General features: G+C 48.3%; 1 protein-coding gene across 1 annotated transcript in view; it reads right to left on the bottom strand.

Annotated features, from left to right (window-relative positions):
- Window positions 1-22,399, bottom strand: part of ADAP2 (ArfGAP with dual PH domains 2) — a 29,941-nt gene extending 7,542 nt beyond the window's left edge. Inside the window, exons 1-6 of the mRNA XM_008070503.2 lie at window positions 22,206-22,399; window positions 20,540-20,631; window positions 17,182-17,261; window positions 15,212-15,324; window positions 5,023-5,169; window positions 933-1,016 (exon numbers count right to left, since the gene is read on the bottom strand). Of these exons, the coding sequence (XP_008068694.1) occupies window positions 933-1,016; window positions 5,023-5,169; window positions 15,212-15,324; window positions 17,182-17,261; window positions 20,540-20,628 (513 nt within the window). The 5' untranslated portion in view covers window positions 20,629-20,631; window positions 22,206-22,399. The remainder of the gene's footprint in view (window positions 1-932; window positions 1,017-5,022; window positions 5,170-15,211; window positions 15,325-17,181; window positions 17,262-20,539; window positions 20,632-22,205) is intronic.
- Between the last annotated feature and the right edge of the window lie 145 nt (window positions 22,400-22,544).

Raw genomic sequence — 22,544 nt, 5'->3', positions numbered from 1 at the left:
GCGGGTCTCGAATCCGCGGGCTCAGGCAATCCACTCACCTCAGCCTCCCAAAGGCACGGGATTACAGGCTGAGCCACCGAGCCCGGCTGCATCTTAGACTTTCAAGGAGGGTCTAGAAGTTGGGAATAAGAAAACCTCAGGACTAACATGCCCTCTCTCCACTCCCATCACTTACAAAATCCTCTTAGAAGGATGCCTAAAACAGAGACCAAACCACACCACCGCAGAGCCAGAAGGGACTTGAAGATGACCTGGACCAACTCCCTTTCACCAGTAGGGAAACAGATGCTCAGTGAGGTGGCATGACCTGCAGGGGTCACACAGCAAGTTAACAACACAGCATCCACAAGAGCCCAGGCCTCCTGGCTCAAGGCAGCATCCTCTGCCCCACACCATGCTGGCTTCCCTAGCGGAGCCTGAGATGGGTAGACAGAGGCCCTAGACATCAGGGGACAATTGAAAGGAAGACAAAAGAAAGGCTCACCATTAACTTGGTCATGGAAGGGAGGCTTACTCCTGTTACAAACGCCATGGGGAGGATCCCACTGCCTTCCAGAGACCAGAAATAATCGTCACTCCTACCTAACTGCCATTTTACAAGATAAAATAGGCTCAAAAGCATTTTGTAAGTAGTATGCTAGGGAACATTTGTACATTTTGGTGACAGAAGGGGTCAGGAAGACCCCTGAGCCCCTTGACAACACAGATAGCAGCCATGCATGCTGAACGGCAGAAATTTACCTGATTTTTGGAGGCCACCTTGCCATGTGTGAGGCTGTAAGCTGCCAGCCTCCTCTGGAGGACCTCCCGTCTCAAGGCCTTGCCTGCAAACAAACCTAGGCTGGCCTCTAAGTGTCTTTGGAGTCAGCAGACAAGGAGAGAAGGAGATGGCAGAGAGGAGATGCAGAAGTTGGGGACCACATTTAGCTTACCTCAGACTCCGGGAGCTCAGGAAAGGCCGTTTTCAGGTATTGCAGACGGGCTGCACGAAGGGCATTGAACCAGTCCACTATCTCCTGCCGAGAGAGAAGCAAAGGGCACACAGACAGTTAGTGAGGTGGGGTGGGGTGGGAGGCTGAGTCTGGTGGCAGGGAGCTAGCTGGGTGTCAGGTTTGGGGCACATTCATTCAGCACACGAACACGCCCCACAGCTCCGCTCAGACGTGTCGGGGGGTGTGCTGTGTCAGGGCTCCATGAGCTAACCTGAGCAGGTGGGAAGTTCAGAGAGACAGGGAGACCCCAGAGCCATGGGAAAGGATGGAGTGAACAGCATGGGAGTTCTGCAATGGCCTAAAACAGGGCTTTTCACTTCCTAATGCATGCACACACACGAATCACCTGGGGAGCTTGTTACAATGCAGATTCAGATTTGGGGTGGGGCCTGAGACTCTGCATTCCTAACACTCTCAGGTGATACAATGCTGCTGGTCAATGGAACACCCGTTGAGGAGCAAGGGTCTAGGAAATCGTTGTCCTCAGATGTCAAAGACCTGCCCCCTCAGAGGTCAAAGACAGGTGCACCTGGGGATGCCTCTCTAATGGGGATACTCATGGCCTGGCTTAGGCAGAAGTTGGCTTGGGTCCTTCCCACTGTCACTCTGGGAAAATGCCTCCCTTAGCCAAGGGTCACGTTTCTAGGTGGCCTTGATCTGTTGCTCTCCCATCAGCCCTTTCGTGGCAGCCAGAGTGATTTTCTAAGTACAGATTGAATCCAGTCTGGCTTAGAGTTCTCTCTACTACTCTCAGAAAAAAAAGTCCAAGTACTTTAGTGTGATGTACTTTGTCCTTTGAGCTCCTTCCACACAAAGCTGTTTGCAATTCCCCCAACTCATACTGTTCCCTCCTGTTGGGACATTCTGCCTCAACCACCTCCCTCTCACACACACCTTTTATCTAGAACATTCTACTCATCCTGCAGGTTAGTGTAGATGTTATAGTGGATGGGTTTTTGGGTGCTTGCTCAGTCCAAGCCCTGCTCCTATGAGAACTGTCCCAGCCACCCTCACCCACTGCCAGTGACAGCCCCATTGGCTCCTACGGTCCTGCTCCTCCTGGGCCACAGCAACCGGACCAGAGCTAGACCAATACAGAGGCTGCACTGGGCTTATCAGATTCTTTCTTCCAAAAATTTAGAATTGGGAGGCTAAAAGACGGTCCAATAGCTGCACTGCTGGACTTTGATGTAATACAGTGGTTGAAAAAGTCATTTGTGTGCAAAGAAATGCACACTTTTCCTTTCTCTCTCTTAGGTCAAGCACACAGGCCTAGTAGTACAGGGTTCTGAGCTCTCTTGTCCTGGCATTTGTTAAGAACCTTCTTGTATCTCAGGCACTAATGGAATGGGGCCAACCCAGAAAAGACACACCCAGGCCTTTACTTTGGAAGGTCTCTCCAGTCACAAACTGGTGATCTTGGGGCCAAATCCAACTTGCATACATGTTTGTTTGGCTCCTGAAATTTTGTTTGTTTCAATCCTCTGTGCAGGTTTTCCATTTTGCCACAGCCCCCATCACTCCTTATACCTGTCCACTTTACTTTTAAATTACCCATGGCTCCTGCAGGCACGCATGTGCACCCTACGTATATGCCCATCTAACAGAAAGGCTGGGATATCAAGCAAAAGAGGAGAATGGTAGTCGGGGAGTAGAAGCCTCACATCTAGGTAGTCATTCACCACACTGGGCAGATGGGAGGAAGCCAGAGTTATAGTGTCAGAGACCTTGGGAACCTCAGCAAAAGTCCTGGTGGTAGTAATTGGCATGGAGGAGTGGCCACCAGTGTCCAGCCAATCTGGTCATGGGGCAGCAGCAGAGAGCCTATCATGGGCTAACAACCAGGAATCCCCTCATGTCTCCTAGACTGCACAAGACCCAAGGTAAAGCCAAGGGAGAGGGTTGAGAAAGATGACTGATATGAGATTCCTTGGTGATCTTGGGAATGGAGTCCTAGAACTTAGAGAAACAAAGAAATACAACATTACTGGCACTTTCTCTCTCTCTTTCTCTACACACACACACACACACACGCACACAGCTCCTAATTCTTTTTAAAATTATTATTATAATTTTTTAAAATTAGAGTCTCACACCGTCTCCCAGGTTGGAGTGCAGTGGTGCACTCACGGCCACCTCAGCATCGACCTGCTGGGTTCCGGCGATCCTTCCGCTTCGGCCTTCCAAGTAGTCAGAACTACAGGCACATGCTACCACACCGGGCTAATTTTTGATTTATTGTAGAGATGAGGTCTCGCCAAGTTGCCCGGGCTAGTCTCGAACCCACAGGCTCTGGCAATCCACTTGCCTCGGCCTCCCAAAGTGTTGGGATTACAGGGTAAGCCACCGAACCCGGCCAGAACTCCTGATTCTAATCTCTCAAGAGGCCCAGCCATACCTATTGCCCTTGAAATAAATGATACCTCTGTATTCTTTCCACCCATGTCCCCTTCAAGTCGGTTGGAGTGTGTGCCTTTTTTAGCATATTCACACAATTCTTAATTAGAAACTCCTCCCTCTGGAAAGTCTTTTTTTTTTCCTTTTTTGAGTTGGAATCTCACTCTGTCGCCCAGACTAAAATGCAGTGGCTGCTCCCGGCCACCGCAGCCTCGACCTGCTGGGCTCTGGCGATCCTTCTGCCTCAGCCTTCCGAGTAGCTGGAACTACAGGCACGCGCTACCATGTCTGGCTAATTTTTGATTTATTGTAGAGATGAGGTCTCGCCAAGTTGCCCAGGTGGGTCTCGAACCCGCGGGCTCAGGCAATCCACTCACCTCAGTCTTCCAAAGCGTGCGATTACAGGCTGAGCCACTGAGCCCAGCTTAAAATGCAGTTTCTCATTCAGTAGATCCAGGGTGGGCCTGAGACTCTATTTCCTTTTATTCTTTTTTGAGTTGGGGTCTCACTCTGTTGCCAAGGCTGGAGTGCAATGGCACACTCACAGCCACTGCAGCCTTGATCAGCCTTCTAAGTAACTGGAACTACAGGCATATGCCAGCATGCCCGGCTAATTTTTGTTTTACTATAGAAATAAGGTCTCACCAAGTTGCCCAGGCTGGTCTCGAACACCTGGGCTCAGGCAATCCTCTCACCTCGGCCTCCCAAAGTGCTGGGATTATAAGCGTGAGTCACCATACCCAGTCGAGACTCTATTTCTAACAAGCTCCCAGGTGGTGCCAATGTTGTCGGTGCAGGACTACATGTTGAAAAGCAACATTCTTTTTTTTTTTTTTTTTTTTTGAGTTGGAGTCTCACTGTGTCGCCCAAACTGGAGTGCAGTGGCTGCTCCCGGCCACCGCAGCCTCGACCCGCTGGGCTCCGGCGATCCTTCCGCCTCAGCCTTCCGAGTAGCCGGAATGACAGGCATGCGCTACCACGCCCGGCTGAATTTTGATTTATTGTCGAGATGAGGTTTCGCTGCTCAGGCAGGTCTCGAACCCGCGGGCTCAGGCAATCCACTCACCTCAGCCCCCCAAAGGCACGGGATGACAGGCTGAGCCACCGAGCCCGGCTTCATTTTTGATATATTGTAGAGATGAGGTCTTGCCAAGTTGCCCGGACGGGTGTCGAACCCGTGGGCTCAGGCCATCCACTCACCTCAGCCCCCCAAAGGCGCGGGATGACAGGCTGAGCCACCGAGCCCGGCGAAAAGCAACATTCTTGAGTGCACTGCCACCTAGTCATCTATCCATTCCTCCTCCCGTATTCAGAATCTTTGCCCTCCTGCCACCCTGGATCTGCCGTCCCTGGGTATAGTTGCTTCTGCTAACTTGGATTCCCATTGGTGGCCACGCATGTCCAGCTAGATTCACAGGACTTGCCAGGTTCCTCTCTGTGATCTCACTCTGCCTTCCTCATACCTCAGTCTCAGACTAGGAGATGACAACAAATTAAGGCAAATAGCAGCAGCAAGTCTTAAGAGGCCGCTGAGCATATCACCTATGAGCAAGGGAGGCAGCAAGCTGGCCTGGGGAGCCATTAGTCCTGGGGAACTGAGCTGAAGGCTGAGGGGCAACTCCAGGCATCTCACCTTCCCACTCTCGTGATACACAAACAGGTTCCTGGTGTGACCCTCTCTCCTGTAGGTGATCTGCAGCCCGTGGGGGTGCCCTATCTTCTCTGTCTGGAAGGTGGCATTCAAGTCCTTAATGCTGATGACAGCTTTGGGTCCTTTGCCCTGGAAAGAGAGAGAGGATACTCAAGTCAACAGTTGGCTTCTGATCAGCCTTCACCAAGGCCTAATGCAGACAAAATCAATGTGTACCTTTGTATGGGTTTTAAATGTTCTCGCTTTGATCTCCTGTTCGTAGACATCCCATGACCCCAGCCTAATCAGACAGGCCTCTCTGAGCTGAAAGCTGGTTTTCTTGGAAGGAAATACCTTAATTTAGGATTTTTCAAACTTTTTAGCCATAGGACTTTCTGAAGCAAATCACTGATGGAAGCCAAACAAATAAAACAGACATAAACAGGTATTTAGGCTGTTCCTTAGTCACACATACCCCATTTCAAACACTCAGTGGCCACCTGTGGCTAGTGACTATGGCATTGGAACAGGGCAGACACAGAACATTTCTGTCCCTAAAGAAAGCTCTCAGCCGGGCTCGGAGGCTCAGCCTGTAATCCCAACACTTTGGGAGGCCAAGCCAAGGGAATTGCCTGAGCCCCTGGGTTCGAGACCAGCCCGGGCAATTTGGCAAGACCTCGTCTCTACAATAAATAAATAAATTAGCCGGGTGTGGTAGCATGCGTCTGTAGTTCCAGCTATTGGAAGGCTGAGGCAGAAGGATCACTGGAGCCCAGCAGATCGACGCTGGGGTGACTGTGAGTGGGCTACTGCACTCCAGCCTGGGCAATGGAGTGAGACTAAAAAAAAAAAGAAGAAAGAAGAAGAAAGTTCTCAGGCTGGGTGCAGTGACTCACACCCGTAATTCCAGCACTTTGGGAGGCCAAAGCAGGTGGATGGCTTGAATCCAGGAGTTCGAGACTAGCCTGGGCAACATAGCAAAACCTCATCTCTATAAAAAAAATTTAAAAATTGTCCAGACATGGTAGCATGCTCCTGTGGTTCCAACTACTTCAGATGCTGAAGTGGGAAGGATGGCTTGAGCCCAGTGGGTTGAGGCTATCATGAGTCGTGATTGTCATGTTCGTGCCATTGAACTCCAGCCTGGGTAACAGCAACAACAACAAGAGCAACAACAACAAAAACGTTCTCTTGGAGAGAAATTTGGTCATATCAATTAAAATGTTGAGTATTTTGCTTTGACACACAATTCTGCATCCAACAACCTATTCCAAGGAAGAAATTGCATTATTATGCAAACATGTATGTCACAAGATGTTTATTGTGGTATTACTGGTGATAGCAACAACAAAAAAAGGAAATGAGTTAAATGTCCACCAGGTTCAGTGGCTCAGCCTGTAATCCTGCACTTTGGGAGGCTGAGGTGAGTGGATTGCCTGAGCCCGTGGGTTCGAAACCCGTCTGGGCTACTTGGTGAGACCTCATCTCTACAATAAAATTAAAAAAAAAAATTAGCCGGGCGTGGTAGCACGCACCTGTAGTTCCAGCTACTTGGAAGGATCGCCAGAGCCCAGCAGGTCAAGGCTGCAGTGGCCGGGAGCGTGCCACTGCATCCAGTCTGGGTGACAGAGTGAGACTCCAACTCAAAAAAAAAAAAAAAAAAATGTCCATCAACAGTGATGGATTAAATAAATCATAGTACACCTAGAAATACCACAGTCTTTTTAAAAGACTAACTTAAATCAATTAAAAAAAATTTTTTTTGGCTGAGCACATCAGCTCATGCCTGTAATCTTAATACTTAAGAGGCCAAGACAGGATGATTGCTTGAGCCCAGGAGTTCAAGACTAGCCTGGGCAACATAGTGAGGCCTCATCTCTACAAAAATATAAAAAATTAGATGTGGCTGGGTGCACTAGTATTCCCAGATACTCAGAAGGCTGAGGCAGAAGGATCGCCTGAGCCCAGGAGGTCGGGGGTGTGGTGAGCTGTGATCACGCCACTGTATGCTACCCTGGGTGACAGAATGAGACCTCACCTCAAAAAAATTGCATTTATTTAGATATGGGGTCTCACTCTGTCACCCAGGCAGGAGTAGGGTGCTGTGATCACAGCTCACTACAGCCCTGATCTCCTGGGCTTAAGCAATCCTCCTACCCTTTGCTCCTGAGTAGTGAGGACTATAGTTGCATACCACCATGCCTGGCTAATTTTTGTTTTCTGGGGTTTGTTTGTTTTTTTTAGTCAGAGTCTCACTCTGTCATCCAGGCTGGAGTGCAAAGGCATCATGAACACAATTCACCACAGCCTCAACTTCCTGAGCTCAGACAATCCTCCTGCCTCTGCTTCTCAAGTAGTTGGGACTCCAGGCATGTGCCACTATGCCTGGCTAATTTTTTTTTTTTTTTGTAAAGATGAGGTCTTGCTATGTTGCCCAGGCTGGTCTTGAACTCTTGGCCTCAAGTGATCCTCCAGGCTCAGCCTCCCAAAATGCTGAGTTATAGGTGTGAACCACCGTGCCTGGCCTCCAGTTCATTTGGAAAAAAAAAAAAAAAAACGACTTTGTAGGCTGGGCACAGTGGCTCATGCCTATAACCCCAGCACTTTGGAAGGCCAAGGTGAGAGGATTGCCTGGGCCTATGGGTTCGAGACCAGCCTGGGCAACCTGGTGAGACCTCATGTCTACAATAAATAAAAAAAAATTAGCCGGACGTAATGGCATATGCCTGTAGTTCCAGCTTCTTGAAAGACTGAAGTGGAAGGATCACCTGAGCCCAGCAGGTCGATGCTGCAGTGGCCATGAGCATGCCACTGCACTCCAGCTTGGGCAACAGAGACTCCAACTCAAAAAAAATTATTTTTGTAGACATGAAATCTTGCTATGTTGCCCAGGTTGGTCTCAAACTCCTGGCTTCAATGAGCCCCCTAAGTTAGTTCAATATTACTAGTATGAAAAATATCCATGATATTCATCAGTGAGAAATATCAAGTCCCAGAACAGGAGGTATAGCAGGAACTTAACATAAAACTTCTACACACAGACACATGCACATAAATGTACATGCATATAAACATAATGTATATTTGTATGTATATTTGAACATGCATAAAAAGTATAGACAGATCTACACCAATTCTCTTAACAATGGTTTTCTTGGAAGATTATGCGAAACTTAAAAAAAAATTTACTATGAGTACCTGGTGGTTTAGTGGTTAATATAAAAAAATAAAAATTTACTATGAGAAGCACTGAAGATATAAAAAAAAGTATATCTAATTTCATCAATATTCTTCCTAACTTTTTTTCTCCCTCACCCCACTAACTTTATTTAGAGACAGGGTCTCACTCTGTTATCCAGGTTCTTGTACAGTGGTGCAATCATAGCTCACTGTAGTCTTAAAATCCTGGACTCAGTCTCCCAAGTAGCAAGGACTACAGGCATGTGCCACCACGTCTGCCTGTTTGTGTGTATGTGTGTGTGAGCGTCTGTGCATGTAAAGACAGGGTCTTTTTGGTCTCAAACTTCTGGCCTCAAGTGATCCTCCCCTCTCGGCCTCCCAAAGTGCTGGGATTACAGGCATGAATCATCGCACCTAGCCTTCCTAACTTTTAAAAAAGGAATTATGACATCACTAATAAAGTCAGTCCCTTTAACAGATTCAATCCATTCCATTCTCCTCCTCCATTCCCCATGGGCAAGCGCTATCATCACCTTGATGTTTATCCTTCCAGTTCACTTTTTATACTTTTATACTATACATACATATGCATATATCTAAGAACAATGGGGTTTTAATTTGCATAAATGGCATCACACTTTATCAATTGGTCTTGATCTTGCCTTTGTCACTCAACATTACATTTTTTAGGTCTACCCATGTTGCGATACACCAACATTGCCCACACCTGTAGTCCCAGCACTTTGGAAGGCCAAGGCAGGCAGATTGCTTGAAACCAGGAGTTTGAGACCAGCCTGGGCAACACAGCGAGACCTCATCTCTACAAAAACTCAAAAAATTAAGCCAGGCCTGATGGTGTATGTCTGTAGTCCCAGCTACTAGGGATGCTGAGGTGGAAGAATCGCCTGAGCCCGGGAGTTTGAGGCTGCCATGAGTCCTGATCGTCGTGATCATGCCACTGCGTGCCGGCCTGGGCAACAGAGTAAGGCCTCGACTCAAATAATAATAACAATATTAAGAACAGTACTAGCCAGGCTCAGTGGCTCAGCCTGTAATCCTGTGCTTTGGGAGGCTGAGGTGAGTGGATTGCCTGAGCCCGCGGGTTCAAGACCCGCCTAGGCAACTTGGTGAGACCTCATCTCTACAATAAATCCAAAAATCAGCTGGGTGTGGTAGCGTGCGCCTATAGTTCCAGCTACTCGTAAGGCTGAGGTGGAAGGATCGCCAGATCCCAGCAGGTCGAGGCTGCGGTGGCTAGGAACGGCCACTGCCCTCCAGCCTGGGCGACAGAGTGAGACTCCAACTCAAAAAAAAAGAGAAAAGAACAGTACTTCTTTCCTCATATCTTCACCAATGCTTGACACTGCCAGAGTAAAAAATGTTTGCTAATATGATGGGTACGAAATTGTACCTCATTGTTAATTTTCATGTAATCAGCTTCATTAAGGTATAATTTATAGACAATAAACTATGCTCATTTTAAGAGTGCAGTTTGATTTTTGACAAATGTATATACCCATGTAACTACCACAACAATGAAGATATAACCCCAAAAGAGCTCCTTTGTCCCCCTTTGCGGCCAATCCCTACTCCATATCAACTCCAGAAAACCACTTATTTGCCTTGTATTAGTATAGAAGAGTTTTGCCTGTTTTAGAAATTCATATAAACAGGATCACATGGTATTCTTATAGAAGAGGGCTTCAAAAAGTTCATGGAAAATGCATATTATGAAAAAACTATGCATGGATTTCTTTTTTTTTTTTTTTTTGGTGCCCAAATAAACTTTTTTTTTTTTTGAGTTGGAGTCTCACTCTGTCGCCCAGACTGGAGTGCAGTGGCCGCTCCTGGCCACTGCAACCTCGACCTGCTGGGTTCCGGCGATCCTTCCGCCTCAGCCTTCCAAGTAGCCGGAATTACAGGCATGCACTACCACGCCCAGCTGATTTTTTGATTTATTGTAGAGATGAGGTCTCGCTGTCCAGGCGGGTCTCGAACCCGCGGGCTCAGGCAATCCACTCACCTCAGCCTCCCAAAGGCGCGGGATTACAGGCTGAGCCACTGAGCCCGGCAGTTTCACCTTCTTTATACTTCATTTACTTTTTTATATTTCCCAGAATGTTTATATCATCATGAGTTATCTTTATAATAAACAATTTCCATTTTGAGAAAGAAATAAAAAAGAACACAGGAAACCAGTTCTATTTTTGGACTGCTCTAGATTGAACTGGTTTAGGACTGAAAAACAGATCAACTTTTTCTAACCAATTTTGAGGCCCTGTCCTAAGGCCAACTCACAGCAGCTGCTAGGGTTTGGTGGCCTTTCCTAGCTGCAGCAGCACTTTCTCTTCCTGCATTTTGTACCATTTCAGCAAAAATGTTGAAAAAGCAACATTTTTCAGTGCTTTACATTGAGGACTGAGAAGGAATCCCTCCTCTCACTCGGAAGAATACTCTACCCCCCAGCGTTCTGCCCTTGAGCCCAGACTGCAGCCACACTGGACATAACCTCTGGTCTGTCTGGTTGGAAAGCAACAAGGGAAATAATAAAAATTTCTGCATAGAGGAAGAGATAAAGGTGAAGGCTAAAGTGCTCAGAGTCTGCCCTCTTCCTTTGTTGGCTACTCTTTTACTTTATCTTTGCTGGAAACTTCTCATCTTTCTGTCCTCTAAATACTTGAATGCCTCAGGGCTCAGTGGGGTCAATGGTCTCCAAAGATGGCCTTCCCCAAGTCCTTATCTCCCAATATCTCCAAAAAAAATGGGAGACTCTATTTCCCCTTCCCTTGAATCAGGGCTGGTTGCATGATTTACTTTGACCAATAGAATGCAGTTCCTGGCCAGCTTTCCAGAAGTCTGGTAGCATTCACTTTGGATAGAGAAGCCAGCCACCATGCTGCAACCTCTGAATGAGGGAGAGAGAGAGAGAAAAAAAAAAGACCACATAGAGTACGCCCAGGAACTAGACATGTGAGAGGGGGCTTCCTAGGGTCTCCAAGCCAGTCCAATCATGAGCTAAATGCAGCGGAGTGGCCTGGTTGACACCACATGGAAGATATTGAAGCAGCCTATCCTGATCACATTCCTGACCCACGGGATTGTGAGAAATAGTAACTTGATATTTTAAGCCATGAAGGGTTCGGGTGGTTTGCTATTCAGCAACAAGTAACCAAAATACTCAGTCCTTGGACATCTTTTTCCTGATTAGGTAGTCCCATTGCTAACCCAGTCTACAGGCTGATGACTCCAGCGCTCAGTTCTCTCCACAGTCCCAAACTCATACATCCAACTTCTTTCTCTATGTCTCCACTGGACGACTAATTTGCATCTCAAATAAAAAGAACTCTTGATCATCCCCTTAGTGGGCTAAATCTTTGCCTTTTTAGCAAATGACAACTATATCCTTTTAGTTTCATAGGACAAAAATCTGGGATTCATTCTTGATTCCTCTTACTCTCACACCCCACATCCAATCCTTCATAAATTCTATTGGAGCTAATTCTAAAATATATCCAGTACCTGACCACTTCTAACCATCTCCTTCATCACCATTCTGGTTTAATCTGCCAATCTTTCTCATGTGGGTTACTACAATAGCTTTCTAACTCACTTATCTGCTTCCATTCTTGCCTCCTTCCTTCCCTATTCTCACCCAGCAGCAGCCAGTGTGTTCCTTTTTAAAAAAGTTTAACTCAGACTGGGCGCTGTGGCTCATGCCTACAATCCCAGAACTTTGGGAGGTGGAGATAGGAGGATGGCTTGAGCCCAAGAGTTTGAGACCAGCCTAAGCACCATAGCAAGACCCGTGCTCTACAAAAAATTAGCCAGGTGTGGTGGCACATGCCTGTAGTCCCAACTATGAAAAGGCTGAGGTGGAAGGATTGCCGGGGCCCAAGAGGTCAAGGCTGCAGTAAACTGTGATCGTGCCACTATACTTCAGCCTAGATGACAGAGTGAGACTTTGACTTAAAAAAAAAAGTTTAAAGTCAAAGCATATCACTTCTCTGTTCAAAATCGTCCAGTGGCTTCCAATCTCACTCAGAGTAAAATCCAAAAACTTACATTTTTTCAGATCACATATATGATAAGGGACTTGTATCTAGAATATATAAAGAATGATTACAACTCATTAATAAAAATATAAATAGCCTAAGTAAAATGTGGGAAAATGATCTAAATAGATATTTCTACAAATAAGATATGTAAATAGCCAATAAGCACATAAAAAGATGTTCAACCTCATTAGCCAGGAGGGAAATACCAATTTAAACCATGAGATACTACTTCATACCCAAGATAATAATTAAAGGTCAGGCTCAGTGGCTCAACCTGTAATCCCAGCACTTTGGGAGGCTGAGGTGAGTGGATTGCCTGAGCCCCGGGGTTCGAGACCCGCCTGGGCAACTTGACGAGACCTCATCTCTACAAGAAATCAAAAATTAGCCAGTGTGGTAGCGCGTGCCTGTAGTTCCAGTTACTTGGAAGGCTGAGACGGAAGGATCGCCGGAGCCCAGCAGGTCGAGGCTGTGGTGGCCGGGAGCGGCCATTGCACTCCAGTCTAGGTGATAGAGGGAGACTCCAACTCAAAAAAAAAGATAATAACTAAAAAAAGACAGATAATAACAAATGTTGGTGAGGATGCAGAGAAACGGGAACCCTCATATACTGCTGGTGGCAATGTAAAATGATGCAGCCACTTCAGAAAACAGTCTGATAATTCCTCAAAAGATTAGACATAGAGTCATCATATGACCCAGCAATTCCACTCTTAGATAAACCTGAGAAAAACTGAAACAAATGTACACATGTGTGTTCACAGCAGCATTATTCATAATTGCCAAAATGTGAAAACAATTCAACTGATGAATTAACAAAATGTCATATATCCATACAGCGAAATATTGCTCAGTAATAAAAATCTATCAGCTGGGCTCGGTGGCTCAGCCTGTAATCCCGCGCCTTTGGGAGGCTGAGGTGAGTGGATTGCCTGAGCCCGTGGGTTCGAGACCCGCCTGGGCAACTTGGCGAGACCTCACCTCTACAATAAATCAAAAATTAGCCGGGCGTGGTAGTGTGCACCTGTAGTTCCAGCTACTTGGAAGGCTGAGTGGAAGGATTGCCGGAGCCCCGCAGGTCGAGGCTTGCGGTGGCCGGGAGTGGCCATTGCACTCCAGTCTGGGTGACAGAGTGAGAATCCAGCTCAAAAAAAAAAACCTATCAACTACTGATACATGCTAAAGCATGAATGAACTTTGAAAGTATTGTGCTAGCCGGGCTCAGTGGCTCAGCCTGTAATCCCGCGCCTTTGGAAGGCTGAGGTGAGTGGATTGCCTGAGCCCGCAGGTTCGAGACCCGCCTGGGCAGCGAGACCTCATCTCTACAATAAATAAAAAAATCAGCCGGGCGTGGTAGCGCATGCCTGTAATTCCGGCTACTTGGAAGGCTGAGGCGGAAGGATTGCCGGAGCCCAACAGGTCGAGGCTGCAGTGGCCGGGAGCGGCCACTGCACTCCAATCTGGGCGACAGAGTGAGACTGCAACTCAATAAAAAAAGAAAGTATTGTGCTAAGTGAAAGAAGTTTGTTACTGTTACAAAGATCATATATAATTTAGCTGGGCATAGTGGTACGCACCTGTAGCTCCAGCTACTTGGGAGGCTGAAGAGGGAGAATCACCTGGGCTCAGGAGATCAAGGCTGTGATAAGCCATGATCGTGCCACTACACTCCAGCCTGGGTGACAGAGCAAGGCCCTGACTCAACTAAATAAATATCAAAATGGAATCCAAAGCAAAACCATATATTGTATGATTCTGTGTATATGAAATGTCCAGAATAGGCAAATCCATAGAGACAGAAAGTAGATCAGAGTTTATCTAGAGCTAGGGCTTGTGCAATATGGGAGATTACAGCTAAGGGGCATATGGTTTCTTTTGACGTTATGAGAAAGTTCTAAATCTGACTGTAGTCATCGTTGTACAACTCTGTGAATACACTGAAAACTCTTTATTGCATACTTTAAATGGATGAATTGTATAGTACGTGAATTATATCTCAATAGAGCTGTTACCAAAAAATTCTCAAGTCTTACCATGGCCTACAAGGTCCTTCACTGTGTGACTTCATCTCTCTCTATCCTTTTCCTTGCTCACTGTGTACGGGTTACTCTGGCTTCCTTGATGCTCTACAGACTCACAAAACACACTCCTAGCTCAGGGCCAGGGCTGAGGCTTATGGTTAAGCAGTGTGTGCACTGCATAAAAAGCTCCTGGCTAAGTGATCATTGAAATCCAGGCTTCTGCTTTTTGAGACTGGGACCCAGGAGCCATCTCCTCCTAGAGGGGCCATCTTCATCTAATTGGTACAAAGGTGCATGCTAGCCATGACCGTGCTTGGGACTTCTGCACACACTGTTCTCCCTGTCTCTTCTTTCCCCACACAGTCCCATAGCTCATTCCCCCACGTTTATTCAGTTACTTGCTCACATGTCACCAGAGAGGCCTTCCTTGCCCACTCTGCTGCAGCACACCCTGTCACATCCTCATCACTCTCCAACGCCCCTCCTTCTTCTAAAGGCAAGTTCTCTATGTAGAACTTACTGCCATCTGGTATATTATATATTGATGTGCACTTTGGTTACTGGTGTACCTCCTTCCACTAGACTGAAAACTCCATGAGAACAGGAGCTTTGTTTAGTTCCTTGCTATGTCCCCAGTGCCTAGAATAACGTTTAGCACATAGTAGGTATTCAATACATATTTAACTGAATGAATAAATGAAGTAAAACCCAGTGGTCATCAACACGGACCGGTCCAAGCCAATTCTAGGAAAACAGAAGTGTGTGTTTTAGTGGACTGGATTGATTGTGCAACCAAGACGAAGTAGCAGAAAGTTATGCCTAACACTCAGTGGCCGCGATTATCCACAAGCCAAGGCACTGCTGATTAGAATGCAGACGCTAGTGGGTGAAGCCTGGTGCTCAGGGAGCGACTCCCTCACTGGTCTGGCCTCTTACCTCCTCCTTAGTGTAGTACTTCAGGAGGCCTTCTCTTGCCAGAAGGACAAACCTCCTTCTCAGGAACTGTGCGTTGTCCCTCCCCCGCTTCCACAGGAATCCTTCTCGGTTACCTGAACCGCCAGGGACAAGAAAGAGTGAACAGCCAGGCTTGGTGGCTCAGCCTGTAATCCCAGCACTTTGGGAGACCGAGGCGAGTGGATTGCCTGAGCCCACAGGTTTGAGACCAGCCTGGGCAACTTGGAGAGACCTCATCTCTACAATACATCAAAAATTAGTCAGGCATGGTAGCATGTGCCTGTAGTTCCAGTTAGTGCCTGTAGTTCCAGCTACTTGGAAGGCTGAGGTAGAAGGATCGCCGGAGCCCAGCAGGTTGATGCTCGGGTGACCATGAGCGTGCCACTGCACTCCAGCCTGGACAAGAGACTCCAACTCAAAAAAAAAAAAAAGAAAGAGTGAACACCCGTGACCTTAAGATGTACAAACAGTTCATGAACCCCATCGGGTCTCAGAGTTGCAGTGAGCCTTCTGCCTGCTGCCCAGTTAGCTCCAGTGGAACTTGGCTACTGCAGCTGCAGGACACAAGGGTCCCATCTGGGACCAATTCTGTGAGGTCTTACCATTTCAGCTGGACTTCCTCCACTGCCTAAAACCTTTCTTCCTTGGCTCTCCATGGTGTCAGGCTGTCTCCTAAGAAGACCCTTAAGAAGGCTAAATTCAGCCGGGCTCGGTGGCTCAGCCTATAATCCCACGCCTTTGAGAGGCTGAGGTGAGTGGATTGCCTGAGCCCGCGGGTTTGAGACCCGCCTGGGCAGTGAGACCTCATCTCTACAATAAATCAAAAAATCAGCCGGGCGTGGTAGCGTATGCCTGTAATTCCGGCTACTTGGAAGGCTGAGGCAGAAGGATCGCCGGAGCCCAGCAGGATGCGGCTGCGGTGGCTGGGAGCGGCCATTGCACTCCAGTCTGGGCGACAGAGTGAGACTCCAACTCAAAAAAAAAAAAAAAAAAAAGAAGGCTAAGTTCTAGAAATGGGACAGATTCTAAAAGAGGCCTGAATATGCCTGGTCCTGCCCAACTTCACATTGACAGCAGCCGAATGAAACTTTAGGAATAATGAGTGCCCTCTGCATATCTGCTGGCTTGAAGAATAATTTGTGCTGGTAGGAGCCAGGAGAGTTGAGCACTGACTGCCTCTGGTCCTTCAAGAGTGCTTTTGTACACTTTTCTCTCTGGGTAAGTGTCAGCTTGGTCTCAGGACAGTGGGGTAAAACTGCCATGGGTCCAGAGTCAATGAAGAGATTGTACCCAGCACAATGGTGGAAAGAGAGGCTGAAATCCCACCCGTGCTACTCATGAACACTTGAGATCACCAGGAGCTACATTAGCCAGAAACAGAGGTGCCTTTTCCTTTTTTTTTTTTGGAATTGAGGTCTTATATTGCCCAGGCTGGAGCACAGTGGCACAATCACAGCTCACAATCGCAGCCTCAAACTCCTGAACTCAGGCAATCCTTCTACCTCAGCCTCCTGAGTAGTAGGGACTACAGGTGCACATCACCACATCCAGCTAATTTTTTTTGTAGAGACAAGGTCTTGCTATGTTGCCCAGGCTAATCTTGAACTCCGGGGCTCAAGTGATGCACCTGCCTCAGCCTCCCGAAGTGCTTGGATTATAGGCATGAGCCACTGGGCCCGGGGGAGGAGACTTCCTGCAATTTATACTGAGACTCTTCCATGCTTGTGGTCCTGCACGACCTCAGACAAATAAGCTTTCCTGCTACTCAGACCATAAAACCCCACCAGTTGATGTGTTGCAATTTTAAAGTTAGAGAAACCCACACCTCAGCTTCTGTGCCCAAGTGAGGGCAGTAGGCATCTCTTGGATGAATTCGGCTCTGAATATCTAGGTACCTCATTTTCTAGAGCTCATTAGCACACAGGTTCACAAGATGATAAAAATAACTTTACCTGGGGGTGAGATGGTTTCCCCATCAGCCATAAATTCCTGTCTCTGATACTTTGCTCGAATCCATTGTTCTTTTAAGACCCTAAAAAGAGAGAACCCCTGGTCAGCTGCACCTGAGGCATCCTTTTCTCATAGTAACTTTCCAAGACCCTGCAGTTGAGAGTAGGAACATCATAGCAGCTGCCTCACTGCCTGCTCAGATTACCCAGAGTTTCGCAGCCTCAGAACTATTAACATTTGGTGCTGGAGAATTATTTGTTGTGGTGGGCTATCAGGTGCTTCTAGAATGTTTAGCAGCACCTCTGGCCCCTACCCATTAGATGTCAGTAGCATCCCTTTTCCAGTTATGACACACAAAAATGTCTTCAGACATTGCCAAATGTCTCCTGGGAGAGAGGGACTATTTCTCCCGTGGGATATTTGAGAACCACTGGGCTTTTTCAAGCCCAGCCTCAGCTCTCTAGGTCAATGCGACAGGTACAGCCACCACCTACATTTGTTTTCTAGAACGAAGAACACAGATCTCACAAGATGAGAAGAATAACTTTACCTAGAGGTAAGATGGCTCTCCCATCTGCCATAAATGCCTGTCTATGATACTTGGCATTTTGGTAGGGCGAAATGCTTTCCTGCATCTACCTGTTGATCAGGTTCACAGATGAGTTACCACCATGGAATCCAGGCATGCTACACTGGACAGAGCAGTGGTCTTGGGGTCTGACACGGGGAACCTGGTTTCACTCTATCACTTATCCACTGTGTGACCAAGAGCAAGTTACTTAACTCTCTGAATTTGAAGAATTGCCAATATTGTCATTCCTACCTACCCCTCAGGGTTGTTGAGAGGTTTACATATATGCAAAGGACCCAACACTATGTTGGTACATAGCAGGTATTTGATGCGACCTTTATCAGATATTGTCAGCTATGGCTTCTGCAGAAAAACCATGCAGTCAAGAGTGGATTTATTTTAATCATTTGGTTCCCTCTCACCTTTCTCAGGTAAATGTTCCAGTGTGTATATGACTTTATCCCATGGCAACAAAATGACCTAGAACTGGGTACCTAGCCCAAATTGGGTCATTCAGAGCTGGGCTGCCTGGGCTATGTGGACCCAAAGGACCAAGACTGAAGGAGAGGTTGACTAGAAGCCCTCTCCAGGGTCATGCTGGGAGGTATGGCCTGGCACCCGGGAATGGCCTTGTCACCAGCTGCATGAAGGAAGCCTGGGTGAGAGGGAGATGAGAAATGAGAGCCAGAGAGAACATGAGAGACCTGATCATGTTTGAGTCCTCGGCTTGGTCCTTCAAGGCTGATCCCACCTCAGTCCTTCCTGTGTTCTGATTTCCAGAACCCATAAAAATCCTCTTTCTCCTAAGCTGGTTTAAATTGGGTTTTCTGTCCCTTACCTTCAGGAGTCCTTCCTAATGCACAGCCTTCACCCCCAGGACATGGAGAAGAGTCCCCAGGCCCACTGAGCCACAGGATCAGAACTGGGAGAGGGAATGGAGCTCAAGAGCTGTGAATCCTAGTCCTAGAGGTGGGGTATTTAGAGAAGTTTTGTTGGAGCCATGACCAGTGATGTCTATAGTGCTGGCAGAAAGCCTAGCACATAGTAGGTGCTCTCTGAGTTCTTGGAGCAAAGGGTCAAGTGGCAGCAGCGAGTCAGGAGGAGCCAGGCCCTCTCAAGTTGAGTCAGCACACTCCACGACTGGGCCAGGGATGGGCAGCATTCTGAAGCTGACACTGAGAAATGGGTGAAAACCAGTGTGTCGGGTGGCACGTGAGAGGTTTTACTCACATTACCTCATAATCTCTACAACCATGCTATGACACAGGCATCACTGTCTACATTTCCAAATGAGGATGCCAACAGTCAGAGAGGTTTGGTAACTTGTTCTCCTCCTCACAGCTGGGGAGTGGTAGAGTCAGGAGATAAAACTGGAAGTTTTCCAAAAGCTGTGCTTCCCCACCACTCTACACTACACCAGTAGCCTTTGGGAAGTCTAAGTACTGAGAAATTGCAGGACTGGCTGGGCAAGGTGGCTCATGCCTGTAATCCCAGTAGCGTGGGAGGCTGAGGCGGAAAAATCGCTAGAGCCTAGGGGTTCGAGACTAGCCTGGGCAACATAGCGAGACCTTGTTTCTACAGAAAATCAAAAAATTAGCCAGGTGTGGTGGCACATGCCTAATGTACCAGCTACTCAGGAGGCTGAGGCAGGAGGATCACCAGGAGCCCAGGAGGTCAAGGATGTGGTAAGTCGTGATCCTGCCACTGTACTCCAGCCTGGGCAACAGAGTGAGACCCTGATTCAAAAAAAAAGGGGGGGGGGCGGGGAAAAGAAAAAAGAAACTGCAGGATTGCCAGGCACAGTTGTGTAGTCTGTGCATTGCCCAAAAAGCACCCTATTGAGGCCAGATAGCTGAAATGCAGTTTGCCTTCTACTTGTCAGCCATGCCTCCATGAGGTGCTGTCTGCCTAGAGGGATACCCTCTCACCATTTACATATGACACTGTCCAGTAGCCCTGGTGGTGAGATGAGTCACTTGGAAGGACTTTCAGACACAGGCAATCAGTCTTGCAGAGGTCAGGGGTCATGAGGAACCAGTGTCACACTGACCCCTGACCTCCAGGGAACATGAACCCTCCTGCTGCTTCACAGCCCCCGTTATACTGGTTTCTCCCATGCCATGATGCAGTCACACAGGCCCTGGTGCCAGATGGACTAGACTCGGTCCTGCCTCTGGAAACCTCAGGTTTTTCATCTACAGCATGGGCATAATAACTGTACTTATGGGGGTGTCGAGAGAATTAAATAAACTAAGGCACATAAGTATTTAGCACAGGGCCTGGTGCATAGACGGAGCTCAATAAATATTAGTAGCCACTACTATTTTTATGGTTATTATTTCGAGATCTGAAGCTCAGGCAAATTACTTGGAGTCAACCTGAGCTTAGGTGGTACAGTCCAAGGCATATTACTTGGTAGGAAGTAGCTGAAACATACTTGTTCTATTAAAATACCAGCGTTTCCCCCCCCCCCGTCAAGTTATGTCTTCTAGGCTAGAAGAACTTCAGAGGCAGAGGCGTAGATCACAGAGAAAATCCTCCATTTCCTAACTGTGGAAACTGAGACCCAGAGAGCGGACGTGACACACCCAAGCAGCAGAGATGGAGAGAGGCATGACCCCAATCTCCCAAGCGATCTCCACGATGGTTTCCAAGTGAGTTCCTACATCTACCTGCTGACAGGTCCATAGACAAGACCACCACAGACAAAGCCACCAGAGATGGGTAGGAGAGAAGGAGGCAGAACCAGGAAGACCCATCACCCAGTCCCTAAGGAGTCACCCACTCACAGGCAGTCGTTGGCCTGAGGGACGTAATAGAAAGCTGGGACTCTGGCTTCGAACTTGGCCTTCACACGGAGGTTCCCGTTGTGGGTCATAAACTGCAAGACAACAGCAACTCAGGGTCATATTAGAACTTGAAGAAATGTGAAATGAAACTATGAGGCCACTGGTCTGGCTGACTCCAAGGTTGAGTCAGAAGACACTGCCTCCAAGAAAGAGCCGTCCCCTGCACTTGGTCATCCACACTGCTGGGAAGCCCCAGCCGGTGACCATGAGGGACCATGCCGTGTACAGGCACAGCACTTTTCAGTTCTCACACATCAGCTTGTTGGCTCCTCTCAACCATTTTAATGTTACTGTCCTCATTTTACAGATGAGAATACTGAGACTCAGAGATGACAGGAGACTTGCCCAAAGCAATACAGCTATAGATGAAGAGCTGGGATTTGAACCCAGACCTATGTGACTTCAAAGCTCACGCTCTTTCTCCCACTCCCTCCACAGATGTCCAGGACCCCCGGTGGCCCTGAAAGTCTGCAGGAGACAGATGTAGCTTGAGGACAGAAGAAGAGATTGCTGGCCTCACAGCGTGCCTAGATCAGGATGACCGGGGGGCCCTTTGGCAACCAAGAGACCCAAGGATGTACCACATCTGGGGTGAGGCCAGGAGCGGAAAGAAACACCAGGCTTTTAATTCACATCTCTTGGGCAGAGTTTTTCCTCCTACACAGGGGCCGCAGGATTTGTACCAGCATTAGATCCCAACAGAGCAGCGTTCAAATCCTCACTCTGCCATTTACTCCCTGACTGACTCTTGGGCTCTTGCCTGTGGAATTGCAGAAAATACAACAGGGGAGTTATAGGATGCAAATAGAAACCCTTCAGGTTTATGTGCTGGCTTACTGGTTTCCTGCCTTTCTCCTTACGTAAGCTCCAGATGGTCAGGGCCCGTGTTCACCGTTCTCTCCCACGACCCAGCACTCAGGAGGCTCACGGTAAAGTGGCCAGCCCAGTGGTGTCTAGCACAGGACCTGGGACTCAATCAGTGTTCTGCCTGCTCCCTCAACATCCCCCAAACTCTCAACCAACCAGCGCCGGCCTGCTCTCTGAAGGTTTTCTGGCCAAAGTGGTATGACCATTTAGGCCGAGGGACACCCTCAAAGTGGTGGTCCTCTTCCTGCCTAAGGGGAGGGGAGGAGGAACACCGGTCATGAATCAGGCATTTCCCTTCCCCCAGTCCAGGACTTCCACTAGTGATAACAGCAACGTTCACTGACCACTTACTGGTGCCTGGACTTCTTCTTTTGCAGAGGTGGGACCTGGGGCCCAGAGAGGTCGAGCAGGTTGCTCACAGTCTCTCGGCTCCCAAGTGGCAGGCTGGAATTTGATCTCAGGCCAGCGTGAGGGTCCCCAAGTCCCGCACTCCTGTCTACGTTTAATCCTCAAAGCAGCGCTGTGAAAGGGTGGCAGCTAGGACTAAGGAGCCAGCCACCAGGTTGTAAGTAAGCAAGAGATGGCGTCAGCATTTGAACTCGGGCCTCCGAATAAGCCTCCGTCTAGCAGGCTGTGTTGCCTCTCGCTAGAAGAATCGCCCCTCGCCGAAGCTCAGTTTTCTCCTCTGTCGAATGGGAGCGCCCCGGCCACCTCCTCCTGGCGCGCAGGCCTTTCTAACCTCCACAATGCTGTCGTCCCAGAAGTCGAGCCTCACGGATTTCACTTTGCTGATGTCGGGGAAGTTGCGGTGGACGCCGGAGCAGTTGAGACAGATGAAGACCCCCAGCTTGTAGGAGGCCCAGTCGGGATCTGCGGGGCGAGAGGGCAGGAGGGAGGGCTGGGCCGGGGCGCCGGGCCGGCAGAGCCTGGCAGGATTCTGGGGTCGGTGGCGGCTCTGCCCACGCCTGGAGCCCCTTTTCCCTCGGTCTCCCCACTTGGGGCGAGCCGTGGCCCGCGTGGGACCTTCTGGTCTGTCCCCGGCGGCGACCGGGAAGGAGATCTTGGAGGGAGTCCGGGG

The sequence above is a fragment of the Carlito syrichta genome, unplaced genomic scaffold (genome assembly GCF_000164805.1).
Source record: "Carlito syrichta isolate Samal-C Ts95f unplaced genomic scaffold, Tarsius_syrichta-2.0.1 Scaffold313461, whole genome shotgun sequence".
Lineage (NCBI taxonomy): Eukaryota > Metazoa > Chordata > Mammalia > Primates > Tarsiidae > Carlito > Carlito syrichta.
This window is presented reverse-complemented; position numbering and strand designations above follow the sequence as displayed.